Source organism: Armigeres subalbatus, chromosome 3 (genome assembly GCF_024139115.2).
Source record: "Armigeres subalbatus isolate Guangzhou_Male chromosome 3, GZ_Asu_2, whole genome shotgun sequence".
Taxonomy (NCBI): domain Eukaryota; kingdom Metazoa; phylum Arthropoda; class Insecta; order Diptera; family Culicidae; genus Armigeres; species Armigeres subalbatus.
Window position 1 is genome coordinate 421,118,067 of NC_085141.1, and position 20,071 is coordinate 421,138,137.

Sequence of the window (20,071 nt, forward strand, 5' to 3'; positions counted from 1 at the left end):
TACATCCAAGTAAGTTGCTAAGAACTGGGCTCGTTAGTCTATGTTTTAATTTTATAATTATTCACAGTCTAGAGAATAGTCTGCCAAGACGGCGCCGATGTGCACACCGACGGACACATTTCCCCGACAAAGGTCTTAAGCGGATCAACAGCTATTACGTTCAAGTAAAAATCCAGATCCCGACCAAGCTATACAATAAGCAGAAAGCGATTAGATACAGGTTAGAATGTTTAGTTTAGATAGATGGTTTGATTGTGTTATAATTTCTCCTCTACTCTTATTTTTTTAGGTGTACGCATAATTGGAAGAAGATACGCCCGACCAAATCATGGGCGTTACATTGTCTTGTTCCTTGGCGACGAACCCAAATGAATCTGTCGAGGAAGAAATTACTCAGCGCCCGAAGACGATGATTTTTGTGACTACCAACCATATTTGTAATTTATACTTAGTATTATAAACTGTACATCAACTAATATTTAAATTAATAAATAAAATTAGCAAGGCGGATAGCATTTCTTTCATTAAAATAAAATGAAATTCCATAATCAAGCCCAAAGCACCCGGCATTTTCTAAAGTGAGTAAGATCTACTCACTTTTTGTTGAAAAAAAGTGAGTAAGAGCTACTCTAATTTTGACATGATGCTACATTACTCAAAAGTGAGCTGTTCCATTTTTTTTCAAAGTGAGTCAAATTTGACTCACTTTTGAGTAGATTGAAATGAGCGTGTTATTGTTTATACTGTGGTGAGCATGTTGAAAGGTCCGGGGATGCAAATCGAACAACATTCATTAGTGAAATTGAAATGAAATACAGTGATCTTTCGCTAATTGGGGCACGACCTCACCCCAACTAGCGAATGCCGTTCGCTAATTGGGGCGCTATGACAAGCGTCAATGTTGTTTACTTTTTGCATTGAACAAAGGAAAATTTTACGCGCCAGAAAATATCGATCCCGCCAAACACGGAAATAAAACGTCAACGCGTTTTTGATATCACATTCTGACGTTTAGCTGCTTTTTAATTGGGTTTCGCCCCAATTAGCGAACCCCCAACTAAAAAACGCCCCAACTAGAAAAACCCCAATAGGCGAACGTTCACTGTAAATGGTATGCGGAAAGATGTTTTAGGATTATATTTAAATGCCCATAAAAGCTGGTATTATTTTCGATCAAATTAAAAATGTGTAGCCACCAATATTGTAGATAAGATCTAGTTGCTTGTAAACGCACGATTCGGGAGAAGTACTTTTCAAAATGTATGCTGGACATATTCATGAAGATGTTCGCTACGCTGAGAAGCATCTCTTGCCACGGGGTTGGTCTCACGACATAAATTTTTATATTGTGTATCCGGAATAAATTTATACCGCTTTTTATACCGAAGTTGGATTTTTTTCCAGATACACGCAACTTTCCCAACTTCGGAAGAAGTGCGCTGGATTCGCCTAAAGATGCGCTAAACAACGCATCAATTAATTTGACAAATAAAACTTCGGAAGGAAGTAAAACTTCGGTCGACAAAACCCCCTGCCAATAATACACTCACAAAAACTGCGCATTATATTCATGAGTTCAAACATGGATTTTTGCAATGGGGATAGCGAAATGGTTTTCATATTTTTGACACATATATTCATGCGCCCACACACTCAGCGAACTGGACTAGCGAAATTCATAACTGGCGCCTTATGAAGCTTCGACTGAATATTCCACCAACAGTGCTTTTTATACGCAGTTACCTTCCCAAGTCTTCAAGCGTCGATGGGCGTGTGGTCTACATACCGGCCTCCCGATCCCGACGTCCATGGTTCGAACCCAGTCTGCTGCACTTTACTTTTTTTTTAATGTAAATCATCATTCATAAGGCAACATATTGAAATTCATACCGATTCCTTGTGGCAAATTTTCATAAGGCGTTTGATTGGAAATCATACGTCCAGTTTCCTCAGTGCACGCATTGCATGTGTGTTCACACATACTATCCATGTGGGTCATAGTATTCATGTGTGAATTTGTATGCAAATAAGTATGTGCCGACGCATGATATCCATATTACAAAATACATGGATTTTTGCCATAAAGTATGTGTCGATTTTCCTGAGTGATACACGGTTAGATCAGACAACCCAAAATGAAGTTCAAACAACTCAAAATTAAGTTCATTTCACTTAATTTGGACCGTTGGTGGGGGAAGCCAATTTTGAGTTGGATGGCCGAACTCGGGTTTGAGTAGTTTCCGTTTGATCTCGTGTGAAAAAGTACCTAAATATTAAGTTGTTTCCACCTAATGTTAAGTTCAAATAGGTTTAAATAACCTAAATTTGAGTTCAACCCCTTTAACCTAGCGTTGGCTTCCCCCATCGAACTGCTATCGTTGGGTGGTTTTCTTTCTCTGTTTTTGACATCAAAGGATGGAATGAAAGAGATGCTAGATCGAAAACTACTCAAAATTTGGGTAGTTTGATCTACCCGTGTAGAACAAAACCTGCCAAAGCCGTCTGTTCCCCATGTAAATTTTATTCAGTGCACATGTCAAGACAACATCAACTTTCAACCCAAACAAAGGAACTATGATTATAATCCGTCAGAAACCACCAAAATAAACAGAACTCCATCAACTTCGGCTACTTCGCAAATGATTTAGTCCACAAAATGGCTCAAAATACGGATAATTTAAAGCTTCAGGATTTCCAAAACTGTTGCAGATTGTGCTTTGAACAGGATTCCTTACTGGAGAACGTGTTAGCGCAGGCCAGCGAACACAATCTCGTAGGAAAAATAAACGATTGCGTGGATGTTTCGGTAAGTACAAAATCTGCAGTCGCAATATAGAAGCAGCTTGGATCCATAGATCGGAACCCCGTGTGAAACGTTATATCGACGGACAAAAATTTACACCGGGGTATTAATTGCCTTGATGGTGAACCAGATCCTTGCAAGGTTTTTGTATAAGCTATTAAAGTTTTTGGATCTATCACTGGCAGCAGAGACACTCGCGCTCCATAATACTTCAAACGACGGCGTTTTTTGCGCATTTTATACGAGCTACTACATTTGTAATTTGGTTTGGTTCATGTTACATTATTTCGTAAAACTTTTTAATAAATTTAATTAATTCCAGATTCTTTTGGAAGATGCGCCAGCAACTTCAATTTGCCAACGTTGTCTTACATTGGTGGAACAATTCTATGAGTTCAAGCAACTGTGTAAAAAATACGACTACACATTCCAAACGAGCATCCGGCTGAAGAACTCCGAAACAGACATTTCCCTAGCATCTGTTACGATCAAATCGGAAGTTTTCGATGAAGAGGAGGAAAATGAAAAGGTGGAGCAGGCGCCGTTGGAAATATCGAGTGAACTAATTAAACAGGAATCGGAATGCGAAATGGAATCCGAGTCGGAATTGGAAGACGGACAAGAATCGGCTGACGGAGACAATGGCCCACCCGTTAAGAGAGGCAAAAGAGGTCAATATCGCAAAACTGAAACGAAACTATTGGTTCGATTGATTCACAACGGGTTTCTGATGAACTGTAAGGCAATCAAACTAAGTGGCGTAATGCAATGGATCTGTCGCAACAGTGCCTGTCGGATGAGCTTCACCGCTACGGTCGATTGGAACATCACGCTCCACACGGCAAAAGTGCATAATCATTACCCATTTGTTGAGAGTACTGGAATGATTTATAATGAAGATAGTGAAATCTCCGAGCGATTTTCGGTGAGTTCTTTCACCGGAAAGAAAGTTTTGGTTTGGAATCATTATGAGTGGGTTATTGGCGAGAAGCGCAAAAATCAAAGGAAGGCAGTATGCAAAGAAAACAAAGGGAAATGTCGAAAGTATGTGATTATTAAAGGGGATTTTGAAAGTTTGAAGGAGTTTGGCGAACACAATCATCCAGCGAGCTACATTTTATATAGAGATGATGACAAGCCGGATGAGTGCGAGCTTAATCCTTGGGACTTATTCGTACAAATTAATCCCTGTGGATTGCCAATCGGCACAGATTGGGATTCGAATCGACGGGTAAAATTGTTCCACAATAAATATCAATATAGATTGATGGATTGCACTTGGAATGGTACCAGCCGTTGGGCTTGCGATACGGTAAATTGTCCAGTTTTCGCCATCATGGATTCGGACGAGAAAGTTTCTTCGGTCGAGCACAATCACGAGCCTCTGGCAAGTGGAATATTTAACAAACTGTTCTACAGTGTCGTTAGGGCCAACACCAAATGCTTGAAGCTTTGCTTCAACGGACACTGCTACGGTAGCAGAGATTCGAACCATTGGGTGTGCACAACCACCAACTGCTACGCAAAACTATTCGTTGGAAATGATTTTCAATCCTTCGCCGAGAAAGGACAGCACAAGCATGACGGATTCAGCGTTGTCGTCAAGCCGATCACCAAGAAAGCAGTAAGTAGATCGCTGAACATGTAGGATGAATTATGAACAATTTTGATTTTCATTAAATCTATCTTTATTTTTAGGTATTTTTAACTCCACAAAATCCATTTCTACCGACATCGATGACCATTGAAGATCTTCACACTCAACATCCATCGACATCACAGACGATAGAATCGAAGCCAAACACCAAATTGGTGTTTAATCCAGAGCAGCCACCCCAAATCGCACCCAGACCAAGAAAGTTCAGGGAAACCGTTAATGGTTCGATTCGGATGGTATACGATGGCTATCGGTACTCACTGTGGGACTTTTTCCCCGATGGTACCACCTATTGGTGCTGCTGGGGGATGCGCTGCAAGAAAGCATTTCACATGAGCCCGCAAGGGTTGATCTACTGCAAAAATGAAAATCAAGAGCACCAGCACCCTTCTCCGGTCAGTAAGGTAGACCACATAACACTTGCAAACGGTGACAAGGAGTTGTACGCCATTTACAAAGATAATTTGCACAACACTATTCTCGTCTATCGTAACACTTTGTGGGATTTAGTGTTAGGAGAACAATGTTACGTCGCCACTTGTCAAAGATGTGGATCGAAATTAAAAATTACGGAGAATTTTAACCGATTCGAGCAAAGCCCTAAATGCACTAATCACGATAATGGGATGGTGCTCATTCGAGTCGCTGCCAAACCACTCCCAGGCGATTCAATCATTTGGGAACTCTTCAAGCAGAACTACCCACTACGATTGACCGATGGTACTCTCTATAACAAAGGCCGACACTCGCAGATGTTCAACGACGGCTTCCGGTACACTTTGGTGAGTTTGACCTGGAATGGGGGCGAGCTGTGGCGGTGTGCCATCCAGCGATGTCCGGCAAGGTGCAGAGTGACAGAACCGCGTGGGAACTTTGTAACTCCAACGTCCCATACTCATGGCAGACAGGTGCTGCTACGAGACAAAATATGGAGTGAAACCCGTCAACGCGCGGAGACCTACTTCGTGGTGATCACACTCAAAAAGACCATCGCTACGTTGTACTACAATTCCTATTGTTACGCCCTGAAGGACAAACAGCACAACGTTTGGAGTTGCTTTCCTGGACCGTGCCACGCGATGCTTCGAATCGAGGGCAATTTCGAACGAGTTGTGGACGAGATGGAGCACAGTCACGATGGGACACTTACGTTTATCCGCGATGACGAAACGTACGCTTCACAGGTATTTAAAGTTTTATACACTATAACTAAGATTGTGGCAGTTGAAATCTCCTAGGAGTAAAAACAGCTTTGGGAGCTCTTCTTGCATTTTTTTTTCAAATTTGCTGCTTCGGCCTGTAGCGAGGAGTTAAGTTTTAAGAACTTATGTTCTACACTATTATGAACGGCTAATCCAACTTCATTCTGCGTTCATGATGTAGGTTCTTCTTCTTCTTATTGGCATTACATCCCTACACTGGGACAGAACCGCTCGCAGCTTAATGTTCATTAAGCACTTTCACAGTTATTAACTGCGAGGTTGCTAAGCCAGGTTACCATTCTTGCATTCGTATACATGAGGCTAGCACGATGATGCTTTTATGCCCAGGGAAGTCGAGACAATTTCCAATCCGAAAATTGCCTAGACCGGCACCGGGAATCGAAACCAGCCACCCTCAGCATGGTCTTGCTTTGTAGCCGCGCGTTGTACCGCACGGCTAAGGAGGGCCCCGTATGCGTTGCGTTGCGTTGTAACGGAGTATTTCGTAGATTGCATACTGATAGTTGTCATGTATATTCTTTACCTTTCTTACCCCAATTGCTTATGGATTTCCATTTGGGATTCAATGGAAATCCAATTGGGGGTCCAAAATGATAAAACATGAAAGCTATCATTGCCGGCCACGCCCATCTTCTCCGTTACTAGGAAAGGGAAGGAAATGATGATATGACATCTACTAAACGAGAGGCCAGCGACTCACCGACGCCCTCATAGATGTCAAGGAATTGGATGGTGCGTAGGGTATGTGGTTTAGGAGTATCATTATAAGCAAATGATAGAAAATTTGTGGAAATACGTTGGGAGTGACTTTGCTAAGAAATTTATGTCACTCCATTATCCTTGCCGATGATTTTCCTCGGATGAGGCGAAGATATTAGCCTTGCCCTGGCTAATAGCCTAGGTTTGAGCGCGTTTGCTGGCTCTCTGAAACGAAAAAAGAAATTAAATTCCCTTCCCCTGATATGATAATGATTTTGATCAACAAATGAATTCTAAATGGATGAATAAATGATCAAACAGCTGCAAACAAGCCTCTATTGTCGTAGCAGAAGCAAACCCGCCTCAATACGACAGGCAGAAGCACATGTTTGTGATTCAAACGCGATCGACTGATGTTCAATTTCGATACACATAGTTGGATAGAGAGAAAAGATGTGAAATATTGCTAAAGAAGGATTCGATGGATACGGGGAATTGACTCATATGCCACCGTTATTAGCTGGTTATGGGACAGCTTTCTCGCAAGGGCTTCTTCTTCTTCTTCTTCTTCTTATTGGCATTACATCCCCACACTAGGACAGAGCCGCTCGCAGCTTAATGGTCATTAAGCACTTTCACAGTTATTAACTGCGAGGTTTCTAAGCCAGGTTACCATTTTTGCATTCGTATATCATGAGGCTAGCACGATGATACTTTTATGCCCAGGGAAGTCGAGACAATTTCCAATCCGAACATTGCCTAGACCGGCACCGTGAATCGAAACCAGCCACCCTCAGCATGGTCTTGCTTTGTAGCCGCGCGTCTTACCGCACGGCTAAGGAGTGCCCCGTATGTCCCGAACCACTCATACTCCGCTTTATGAAACTGCTTTAGGATTTCTGAAAGGAATCTTTGAACAGTGGTGTTGTAACAACGTAATAACATCACTGTCAAGTGTGACATCCTCGGTCAAGGTCGGAGTGAGGTTATGCCTGCATTTAAAGAGTTTCTATATATTATTGTTTGGCTAAATGGGACTATTTTTGCTGCTAGTCTCGGTGTTGGTCATGAAAAGTTTGGTGGACATGATTTTGCACTGTTTCTGATTCAGAGTCTGAGGCGTACGCCACCTGTTCAATTGCGTTTTTCTCCGTTTGTATCTCGTTAAAATGTGCTTTGATACAAGACTTTGGTTGTAGGGAGAATTATTTTGCCCATTTTCGTCTATCGAAAGTGGAGCTCGCGGGGAAAAAGTACAAGCTTCGCATCACCATGGAAGATGGATGTGTAAAGGTTAAAGTGCACGACCTGTCAGAAAACGTCCCCGAATTTTTTTTAGTGCGTTCGGTGTTTTCGCTGCGTGAGCCGACATGGGGAGAAGGGTTCGAGTTCGGTGGGCTACCGCTCGGCATTTAGTCAGCCCGAATGCTAGTCCATCGGAACATCGATTCGTGGGTAACGATCGATGAACAGCAGGCCTACATGGTTTACAAGGGACAGATCGTCTCTTGTAAATACTGGAAAGAACAAGCGCATACTGGCATATCATGTGTCCAGACCAAAAGCTGCTAGTCCAGAAGAGCTATGCGAACGTGGCGAAGCAAACCACGACAACCACCGAAGAAGGTGAACGTTGCAGAACACCCGGGCGCCAAAACGGTAGGTCAGCGTTACGTCGCTTCTCCACCAGCATCGCTGGAAGCTTTCCCTGAGCTGCCACAGCCGTTGAGTCAGACCGAACTGTCCGGCTCAAACTGACCCAACTGATAGCCAATCTGCTGCTCCAATTGCACGAACGGTGTCTCCCAGTTCGTTACAAAGACAAACCGCGCGCAACTCATCATCGTCGTTGCGCACACAACCACAGACCGCTGAAGTGGTCTTGGTTGACATGGTTGACGCTAAAGTGGTTGTTGGTAGCCAGCAAACGCGATGCGATCGAAAGATCGAACCGCCGGCAATGATACGGATGATTCGTCCACATCGACGAGAAGTAGCCAAAGCCGAGGACGCCCGCCCGGCAAGAAACAACGATCTGCAGGAAATCGAGAACGAACAGCTTTCCTTGCCTGGCTTTGTCGTTTTCGCGAATGTGGACCACACGAGGAGAGGCATAGATGTTGCGGTGAACGAGCACATCCAAGTCACTCACGTAGAGAAGAGCTTGGACAGCCGACTAATCGCGCTGCGAGTGCACGACACAACGATCTGCAACGTCAACGCTCTCTCCGGGACTGCACAGCGCGCTGCAAGAGAGAAGTCCTTCAATGGCACGCTCGCCTATTATCTCCGACACCACACCGAAAATGTCATCGTAGCTGGCGATTTCAATTGCGTGCGTGCGATTCGTCCAGCCCGAACACCAGTCCGTCCCTCAAAACAGCTGTACAGCAGCTGCAGCTACATGATGTGTGGGAGAAGTTGTGCCACGTGATGCCGGTCTACTCGATCGGATCTATGTGAGCCGTGGTCTTCGCGACAAACTGCAGTCCGCCTACACACACGTCTGTTGTTTTACAGATCACAAAGCGCTAACGCTCAGACTCTGTCTTTCCCCACTGGGACTCGAGCCCGGGCGCGGCTTCTTGGCCCTTCGACCTCATCTTCTAACCGAAGAAAACGTTGCCGAGTTCCAGTATAAATGGCAATATTGGACTCGTCAGCGCAGAAACTACGCGTCCTGTATGCAATGGTGGCTGTCGTACGCAAAGCCAAAAATCAAATCCTTTTTCAAGTGGAAATCTCGTGCCTAATATATCCGGTTAAACTACTACCGAAACGTACCGAGACTAATGGGGTTTTCGCGGGAGATAATAAAAAAGACTTGTGTCGTGTTCGAGTGATCGATTAGAAAGAACCTGTCGGTTCGTTTATTGTTTAACGAGAACTCAGACAGTGTTGCGCGCAGCGCAGACCTGTCAATTCACTTACACGCTAAAGTGTAAGTATCGAACTGTACGTTACAGGATACATCAGTGCCGTCTACGAGGAATTCCACGATACGCATCAGCACCTCTATGCGCAACTACGGCTAGCGTACGACGGTTATTATCAGCAATCACAAATGATCACCACCATCAACCGGTTGAATGGGGAAATGTTGGCACTGCAGCGTAATTTCTCCCATATGCTTATGCGCATCAACGAGACGAACGTGGCCGGTGACCCAATGTCGATCTTCCAGCTGGGGGAAAGACGACGCAAGAAAACAACGATAACGCAGTTACAGACAGGAGAAGGCGAAATCATCGTCGAGCCTCAATAAAATAGAGGCAAATATGTTTGATTTTTTCTCTATTCTCTACTTAGAAAAAAACAGCAGAAAACGACGGCAATGCCAACAACGGGGACGATTTTGCTTACGAACGTGTTATCCCACCGAACGACCCACTGAACGAAGCGTGCATGGAGGAGATACAAACAGCAGAAATTCTGTCTTCTATCATGGCGAGCGCACTCAAACGATCCCCCGGTGCCGACGGGATCCCACGAGAATTTTATCTCCGGATGTTCGATGTCACCTACCGTGAGTTGAACATGCTTATGAATGAAGCACTCAACGGAAATCTCCCTCATGCCTTCGTGGAGGGCGTCATCGTGTTAGTTAAGAAGAAGGAGAGTGACAACACAGCCCATATTGCTGCTCAACAGCGATTATAAATTGCTCTCCCGCATCCTGAAAAACAGGATGGAACGCATTATGGAAGCCCATCGCGTTCTAAGCAACGGACAGAAATGTTCAAACGTAGAGCGAATCATTTTCCAGGCCACTCTCGCTCTGAAAGATCGGATCGCCAATCTCCGTCGCGCCGGTAAGCTCATCAGCTTCGATCTGGAGAATGCTTACGATCGGGTGCGGCACTCGTTCCTCTTCGAAACCATGCGGTCGCTCGTCTTCAACGAGGAACTCATCTCTCTTCTCTCGAACATAGCCAGTCGGTCCACATTCCGGCTGCTTATCAATGGGCACCTCTTTCTATCGCACTTGTCCATGCAGCTGTTCGTGCTTTATCTTCACCCACTATTGTGTACGCTTGAGCAATTATGTGGGGATGATCTGCTCGTTGCCTACGCCGACGACATCAGCCTGGTTGTGACGTCATCGTTGCAAATAGAAGCGATGAATGAAATATTTCGTCGCTTTGGGCTTGCCGCCGTCGCAAAATTGAATTTGCGAAAAATGGTTGCAGTGAATGTTGGCTTTTTCGAAGGTAATGCAATTACCCAGTGGGTACAAACAGCCAACGTTGTCAAGATTCTGGGTGTTACCTTCGCCAACTCGATAAGGCTGATGTCCACACTCAACTTGGATGCGCTGGCGGGCAAGTTCTCATAGCAAATGTGGCTGCAGTCCTTGCGCAGGCTGAATCTGCACCAGCGGGTGATAATGCTAAATACATTCGGTACGTCGAAACTGTGGTACCCTTCATCTGTGCTGCCTTCGCTTGGTGTTCATACAGCAAAAATCACAGCTACGATGGGGACGATTCTGTGGAGAGAAATGAACGCGCGCGTTCCGTTCATGTAGCTAGTTCGGAATAACGAAAACGGCGGCTTGAATTTGCACGTGTTGGCGCTGAAAAATTGCAGCCTGGCTACCAATCGACATCTGCAAGATATCGAATCCATTCCCTACTATAAATCCCTTATTTTACACGCAATTCCGCGCCCCGCAATTTCAATAGACAATCCTGACCTAAAATCAATTCTATCAAATTTATCCCAAATTCCTCACCATATCCAACAAAACCCCTCCGCCGATATGATCCACCGGCACTTCGTCCAGCATACCAAACTGCCAAATGTGGAACGAAACAGTCCAGCGCTTGTCCTCATCGCAGTGATCCTGACTTTACCTGCTGGTGAATGGGAAAATCAAACATCGGAAGCTTCTGCACGTGATGCAACGGGTGGCGGACGAGAACTGTCAACACTGTGACATACAGGTACCTGAAACGCTCCAACACAAGTTCTGTAGCTGCACTCGTGTCGGCCCGGCCTGGACGGTCTTACACCAGAGGCTAACCGGCTACACGAATGGTTGGAGGCGACTGTCGTTCGAGGACCTCACGAGACCTGTTTTGCCAGGAATTGGAAGAGCTGCGCGAGTGGAAATTCTCCGCTTGTTTGTGAAGTACATCGGCTTTGTTAACGAGTGTAACGATAGAATTGATGTAGACGCTTTAATGTTCCAATTAGATTTAAATTGATTTGAAAACGCTGAACTACAATTGTAAATAACTGTACATATAATGACAAAATAAAACTGAATTTTAACCACAAAAAAATGTTCCGTCGAAGCTTGAGGTGGCATGTCGTCCGAAGTTTTCGAATCTGCATGAGCAACTTGCTCGATGTACTGCCACGTACTGCTACATTCGGAAAACCGTGTTCTGCCATTGTTACATTTATCTGTTTTTCTCGTTCAGTGTTTCAATCAGCTTAGCAATCTGCTCGTGTTTTTGCTTGTTGGCCTTCAACAATGCTGCAACTTTAACATCATCGATGCGTGGTTGGGATGTGATTTGGGCATAACTTACATTGCTTTGTTCGTCTCTCTCTCGTCTCTCTTGTTATGATTCTTCCTTTTGGTATCTAGGGCATTCCCTATTCCTTGGGTTATGGCTTTGGTCACAATTTCTGCAGAAAGCGTCCTCTGCACATTTGTCCAACACGTGACTACCTGAGCAATTGTAGCAGATGGCTGGCTCTGTACATTGTTTTCTAATGTTTTTTTATTGTTTTTTATTATCAGACTAAGACCGGAGAGGCCTGTGCTGCACTTAAAAGTCTTTTCAGTCCATTCAGGTCGGTCCATGGCTGCACTTCGCCAACCACGCAGTCTGCGGAGGGTCCGCAAATCGTCCTCCACCTGATCGATCCACCTTGCCCGCTGTGCACCTCGCCTTCTTGTTCCCGTCGGATCGTTGTCGAGAACCATTTTCACCGGATTACTGACCGACATTCTGGCTACGTGCCCGGCCCACCGCAGTCTTCCGATTTTCGCGGTGTGAACGATGGATGGTTCTCCCAACAGCTGATGCAACTCGTGGTTCATTCGCCTGCTCCACGTACCGTCCGCCATCTGCACCCCACCATAGATGGTACGCAACACTTTCCTTTCAAAAACCCCCAGTGCGCGTTGGTCCTCCACGAGCATCATCCAGGTCTCTTGTCCGTAGAGAACTACCAGTCTTATAAGCGTTTTGTAGATAGTCAGTTTGGTACGGCGGCGAACTCTATTCGATCGGAGCGTCTTACGGAGTCCAAAGTACGTACGATTTCCAGCCACTATGCGCCTCCGAATTTCTCTGCTGGTATCGTTATCGGCGGTCACCAGTGAGCCCAAGTACACGAATTCTTTAACCACCTCGATTTCGTCACCACCGATAGAAACTCGTATACTTCGTCTTCGACGTGTTGATGACTAGTCCAATCCGTTTAGCTTCGCTTTTCAGTCTGATGTAGGCTTCCTCCATCCTCTCACAGTTACGTGCCATGATATCAATGTCGTCGGCGAAACCAAATAACTGGACGGACTTCGTGAAAATCGTACCACTCGTGTCAATCCCTGCCCTTCGTATTACTCCCTCCAAAGCGATGTTGAATAGCAGACACGAAAAACCATCACCTTGCCGTAACCCGCTGCGCTTTCCGAGGGGACTCGAGAATGCCCCTGAAACTAGAACTACGCACATCAGTCGATCCATCGTTGTCTTCAATCAACCGTATCAGTTTATCCGGAAATCTGTTTTCGTGCATTAGTTGCCATAACTGGTCCCGATCGATTGTATCATATGCGGCTTTGAAACCGATAAATAGATGATGTGTGGGCACGTTGTATTCGCGGCATTTCTGCAATACCTGACGTATGGCGAACACCTGGTCTGTGGTAGAGCGTTCACCCGTAAATCTCGCCTGGTACTGCCCCACGAACTCTCTTGCAATTGGTGTAAGTCGGTGGCAAAAATTTGTTTTTTAATGTGTCCATAGTTTTAACAACCGAAGCATAGAAGTTTGGGGTAATATGGGCGTGTTGGTACGCATAACAGCCCCACTTTCATTCGCTAGGGGTAAGTGGTCGTATCGAATGTCAAGATTAGCGCTAGGGTGTTAACCGCCTTCTTTTCATTTCTGTCACGTGTTATTCGACAAATTTCTCAAAAATGTCTTTTTCGGTTTCTTTTCAGTTCAGTTCGTGCCATTCGCATTTGTTGAGAAACGGGTAATATGTTACGTTTATCGCGGGCCATCAACGAGAGTTTTTCGGCAGCTTGTGTCGGGTTTCTTACACAGATTGTGTAACTTGCTCCTTACTTTTCGCTTCTAGCTGACTCAATCTGTCCGACGAGTCTTTCCACACTTTCAGCAATCATGAATGGTGTTGCTGGCAGTCGTTCTTCGTTTGCTGTCATTTGGAGTACAATCAGTTCACCAAATTCATTTCGCTGATCCATAAACCTTGTTAGTCTTGATCTGGTCGACTCGCGAGGCCATGTGTTTTAGCGTTCGATGTCGGTGTTAGGCACGCTCAGTCCGTAAAAATTTCAATCAATAATTCGACAACAGTCACCTGTTGCCTGCCCTGCCCCTTAGGGTGCCAATGGAATGTATGAGAAAAAATGACCATCGAATAAAAAAAAAAGAACTTCTCCAAAAAAAGTCCCTATGCAAAATTTCAGATCAATCGAACTTCGTTAAGTGTTTGACCAAAGAGGTCAAAGTTTGACTGTTTTGAAACACGAAAAATTCCCCAAGGGAGAGCACGGAAAAATTTCGAAATCGTTTTTTTTTTAATGTCTCTAAAATGCATGAAACGTCGAGATCTGGTGTTAGCATGAGCATTAGCATTGAGCATTTCGCACAAATTCGTAGGTGATACAAATTTGGACTAATGCATGAAAGTAGCATCACTTTCATCCGTTACCACAGATATTGATTTGGGACTGTCGCTGCGCGAACAAAATTAGTTCATCATAAAATCAATCACGCCTTTGCACCCAGCATTGCAACGCGTTGGTCTAAGCCATACCGATGTTGATGTCATATTAAGAAACTGTAAGTGATAAGTAGAGCGGAAAAAGGCATAACTAATTTACATAAGGACAGCTAGGAACGAGTATCGCACACAGATTAGGCGATAAACACGCCCACGCGTAGGCGCATGTGGCAATAAACATTTTTCCTTTCTCTTTCGTCCTGCCAGAATGCAGTCCTTTGGCAGGAACGATACAAATGTTTTTCAATCCTAAGAAGCTAATGTTATGCAATCATAGAAGATAAGCCGCGCCTTAAATTGTGAGCCCTTCCCGATCTGGCCGTAAGAGCAAGCGAAAGAGAATCGAATAAGGATAATTACCAGATCTGGATGGGCGTTAGTTAATAAGCTCAATACTATTATACAAGTGGTAGATCACCACACATTCAAGAGTTACATTAGGCGCAACGTGGAAGATCACCACACATTGAAGAATAGTTGTAATGAGTGAAATAGAAAATATTCGTAGATTAATCACTAATGCCCAAAAGAGAGCAAAAATGTGACCCAAATATTTCTAAATTGTAAATCACTAATGTATCATGTAGAAGTAAGACCCTTACCCCTGTGAATGTTTCAAATAAAATTAAGTTCGATGTTTTACTCCTGATTCTTTAATTAGAATTTCGAAACTCCGGTCTTCAACTTCCCTGCTTGACTCGAAAACGTCTCTCCGTAAAGGAGAAACAAGTAGTATCAAAAAGGACTTTTGGTTTGGTTCCTTGGATCGAAACAAGTTGCTCTGTAACAGGAGTAACAAGTAGTTCCTTGGGAAAGTAACCTCGCGGTGTGCATTTGCGAAGGACATCTCCCTAACCGGAGAAAGAAGTAGCTCCTGCACCCAGAAAATTAGTGACAGTCCAGCGAGGTCGTCACAACCCGGTTCCTTGGATCGAAAAGGTCTCTCCCTAACAGGAGAAACAAGTAGTTTCGAGGAATCACCAAGCCGGCGTGCATTTGCGAAAAACGTCTCCTCACACGGAGAAATAAGTAGCTCTTACACCCGAAACTCCAGTGACGACTGCGTCGACTTCGTCACATTTGGTGGCTCCAGAGAGGACCTCGGAGGGCGAATCATCGTCAGGAATTGAGAGCTTCCAGTTAGTTGAAATCTAACTGAGACACCGCGGTAGGCCTGTGTGCCAAAAGTGTAGGCCTTTGTGCCACAAGAACGGTGTGTTGATCACCTAAAGAATCAACAACAAGTGAATAGCGGTGTGCTGATCACCTAAAAGAATCAGCCGTGAACCAAGTGACAGGCCTTTGTGCCAAGTGTCGGCTTCGTGCCTCGTGTAGGCATTAAGCCAAGTGAACCGCGGAAGGCCAGTTGGGCCAAGTGTAGGCAGTAAGCCAAGAGCTTCCAGTTAGTCGAAATCTAACTGAGAAACCGCGGAAGGCCAGTTGGGCCAAGTGTAGGCAATAGGCCAAGTAGGCTTCGCGCCAACGGTGTACTGATCGCCAGAAGAATCAGTTGTGTAGGCAGTAAGCCAAGTGAACCGCGGAAGGCCAGTTGGGCCAAGTGTAGGCAGTAAGCCAAGAGCTTCCAGTTAGTCGAAATCTAACTGAGAAACCGCGGAAGGCCAGTTGGGCCAAGTGTAGGCAATAGGCCAAGTAGGCGTCGCGCCAACGGTGTACTGATCGCCAGAAGAATCAGTTGTGTAGGCAGTAAGCCAAGTGAACCGCGGAAGGCCAGTTGGGCCAAGTGTAGGCAGTAAGCCAAGAGCTTCCAGTTAGTCGAAATCTAACTGAGAAACCGCGGAAGGCCAGTTGGGCCAAGTGTAGGCAATAGGCCAAGTAGGCTTCGCGCCAACGGTGTACTGATCGCCATAAGAATCAGTCGTGTAGGCAGTAAGCCAAGTGAACCGCGGAAGGCCAGTTGGGCCAAGTGTAGGCAGTAAGCCAAGAGCTTCCAGTTAGTCGAAATCTAACTGAGAAACCGCGGAAGGCCAGTTGGGCCAAGTGTAGGCAATAGGCCAAGTAGGCTTCGCGCCAACGGTGTACTGATCGCCATAAGAATCAGTCGTGTAGGCAGTAAGCCAAGTGAACCGCGGAAGGCCAGTTGGGCCAAGTGTAGTCAATAAGCCAAGTAGGCTTCGCGCCAACGGTGTACTGATCGCCAGAAGAATCAGTTGTGTAGGCAGTAAGCCAAGTGAACCGTGGTAGGCCAGTTGGGCCAAGTGAATCAAGTGAACCGAGTAATGACCACGTTGGAAGACGAGGTTCGTTACATGATCGAATATTTCAACGAGATAGATCGTCAAGTGAGTCTTGTAAGACAAACTCCAGCGCACCAAAGGTGGATGCGGATACCGTTGTCAGCAGAAGTTCTGAGTGAGACAAGAACATACACCATTACATTGTGGCCCGGGACTACCGAAGAAAGGACACACCGGCAGAACATCACGAAGTATAAACCCCTTCGCTGGGCCAGAAGGTGAACAACAGTGCACTTGGAACAAAAGCACAGGAGGAGTACGCCTTCGGAATCCGTCGGAGCCGCATCCTTAACGACACTTCAGGTGAAGGTCCGTCGTACGGTGCACGCAACATAGTAGCAGTAACGGGCTCCCGCCTCGGTGCAGGCCAGCCCGCTAGACGATAGTGGTTATCACATAGAAAGAAAAACCGCAACCGTGTAAGCTTCCGCCTCGGCGTTAGGCTAGCTATACGGGTGCGCACCTTAAACCATCGGATCAGCTCCCGCCTCGGAGCAGGCCAGCTGACCGGTGTGACCAGCTCATCAATACTGTCGACTAACCGCCCGACCGATAGGGCCTAGTCTGGGACGGTACAAGGAAGGAGCACGTCAGACCATCAAGTTCCAACCAAGAGGACATTCGTTAACCAGGAAAGGAGTCAAGTGAGTCAAATTAAAGAAAATTTATATACAAACGTTGGAATGGATTTCCAATTTGAGATTAACAAGAATGGCCATTGTGGCTTATGTCAGGGTAAGGATGATAAGGATGTAATGGTGGCCTGCGACGATTGTAGTCGCTGGTTTCACCTTATGTGCGTAAATTTAAAACATAGACCGTTAAAAGAAGAACCTTGGTCTTGTGCCAAATGTGCCAAAATAAAATTAGAAATCCAAACACTGAAGGATCAGATCCAACAGTTGAAAGGCATAAATAAAATAGAGCCACAAGTAGACATTTTTGAAGCTCTAATCCGAAAGGTTAACGACATCAACATCCATGGGCAAACGGCTATCGAAAAGAATATTGCTAGACAGTCTATGATAGAGTTACCATATTTTGATGGTAACTACAAGACTTGGTCCAGATTTAAGAAGATTTTCTTAGAGACCACTAAACAGGGCAACTTCTCGGACTTGGAGAATCTAACACGGCTCCAAAAGAGTTTAAAGGGAGAGGCATTGCGTGCAGTCAATGCGCTCTTGTTAGACCCCGATAATGTGGGGTCATAATCAATAAACTTGAAAACCGATTTGGGAATATAGAACTTATATACACAGGATTACTGCAGGATGTTCTTACGACAAGAAATCCTAGATTTGAAAATCCCCAAACTATGATTGATTTCATCTCCGCAGTGGGAAATTTGGTTGTCAACATGACTACATTAAATCGTACAGAATACTTGAACGATCAGCGGTTAATTAGAGACTTAGCAAATAAATTGCCTTCTAATTTGCATCAAAAGTGGTTGATGCACGTAAATGAAGAAAAGAATTGTCTTCATTAATGAACCCATACGTTGCACTCACCCTTAATGATTTCTATGATTGGTTGAAACCACATGAAACATTAGCCACTATGTTGTTGGCGGAAAAGTTGAAGGGTAATGAGGGAGTCAACAAACCGGGAAATCCGATCGTGTAAACTTCCATAAGTTACCGCCACGGAAATGTCCCAAATGTAACAAAAACCATAAATTGGTAGATTGTACCGATTTTAAGAAGATGCCTGTGAACAAGCGAAGGTTGTTCGCAGTGGAGAAGAAGCTTTGCTTCTCCTGTTGCAGCCGAACCACAGAGTAATAGATTGCCGAAATAAAACCGTATGCAATATAGATGGATGTGCTGTTAGACACCATCGTTTGCTTCACGAAAACCCAGGGGTAAAGATAAAGTCGAAACTGTGAAAGGAAATATAAATTATCACTCGAGGAGAACCCAAAAGGTATATTACCCTATACTTCCAGTTACATTATCTAATGGTGAGCATAAAATCAATACTCACATATTCTTTGATTCAGGCTCTTCTATTAGTCTAATTCATCAGGGAACAGCTGATGAATTAGAAGCGAAAGGTTCAAAACAGAAGATATCCTTGGCTTGGACTAACGGAGAAGTTCAAGAAGATGATAATAGTGAGATTATCAAGCTTAGAGTTAATGGATCAAACGGGAGGTATTTTACTTTGAAGGATCTTTGCACAGTAAGAAAACTTTCCCTGCCAAAGCAATCTCTAAATTATGAACAATTAAAGGGACGTTATCCTCATATTGAAGGATTAGACATAGAATCCTACGATAACGCAACTCCCACAATATTATTGGGGCTTCCACACGCTTATCTCTTTAGAAGCATCGAAGATAGAGTTGGTAAGTTCAACGAGCCACTGGCATCCAATACTAGACTAGGGTGGGTCTTGTACGGTTGCACAAATAATAATAATTTTTCGGCTCTCAACCATGTCTTTGTACTCAACGAGGTGGAGGAAGAGGAAAAATCCATGAAAGAAATAATGTCCGCATATTTCTCAACAGAGGCCTTTGGGGTAAAAGTACCATCGACGGAATTAGTTTCAAAGTCCGATGAGAGAGCCTTAAAAATTATGAACGACACTCTCACACGTACAGATAAAGGCTATGAAATAGGTTTACTGTGGAAGACTGATGATGTGAAACTTCCTAGTAGCTTTCAAACAGCTTTAAGTCGATTCTTACAGCAAGAAAAGAAACTTGAGCGTGATAATGATTTAAGAATCTGGTATCATGACAAAATTGAGGAATATATCAAAAAGGGATATCTAAGAAAGTTGAGTCCAAAAGAGTACATGATTGAGAATAGTAAGACCTTCTATCTACCACACTTTATAACTATAAATAAGAACAAATCGAAACCGAGAATGGTGTTTGATGCAGCTGCCAAAGTCGACGGCGTATCATTAAATTCTCAGTTACTTTCTGGACCCGATATGACGGAATCATCTCTCGGGATAAAAATCAGATTTCGAGAAGGAAGCATTGCCGTCGCAGGGGATATACAAGAAATGTTCCATCGCATTGGAATTAGACAAGAGGATCGAGGGTCCCAAAGAATTATCTCCAGGAAAAATCCAATGTTAGACTCGAATTCTACGAAATGCAAGTCATGTCATTTGGGGCTACATGTTCTCCTGCTTGCGCGCAATTCGTAAAGAATAATCATGCCCAAAAATATAAGGACGAATGTCCAAAAGCAGTGGACGCGATATTAAAGAATCACTATGTAGATGATTACTTAGACAGTTTCGATGATTTAAGTGAAGCTGTAAACATCGTGTCCGATGTTATTAGAATTCATGACGAAGGTAATTTCAGAATGAGAAATTTTATTTCTAATTCAAAATCATTGCTCGATCAATTACCAAGCGACAGAGTGTCGCCTTTGAAGGAGATTAAATTAGATGATGAAGAAGGCG

At 44.4% G+C, this 20,071-nt stretch overlaps 1 protein-coding gene across 1 annotated transcript in view; it reads left to right on the plus strand.

The window, feature by feature from the left end:
- Nucleotides 1-2,580: 2,580 nt before the first annotated feature.
- LOC134227336 (uncharacterized) overlaps nucleotides 2,581-20,071 on the plus strand; it is a 33,701-nt gene continuing 16,210 nt past the window's right edge. Inside the window, exons 1-3 of the mRNA XM_062708738.1 lie at nucleotides 2,581-2,806; nucleotides 3,126-4,427; nucleotides 4,502-5,644. Of these exons, the coding sequence (XP_062564722.1) occupies nucleotides 2,657-2,806; nucleotides 3,126-4,427; nucleotides 4,502-5,644 (2,595 nt within the window). The 5' untranslated portion in view covers nucleotides 2,581-2,656. The remainder of the gene's footprint in view (nucleotides 2,807-3,125; nucleotides 4,428-4,501; nucleotides 5,645-20,071) is intronic.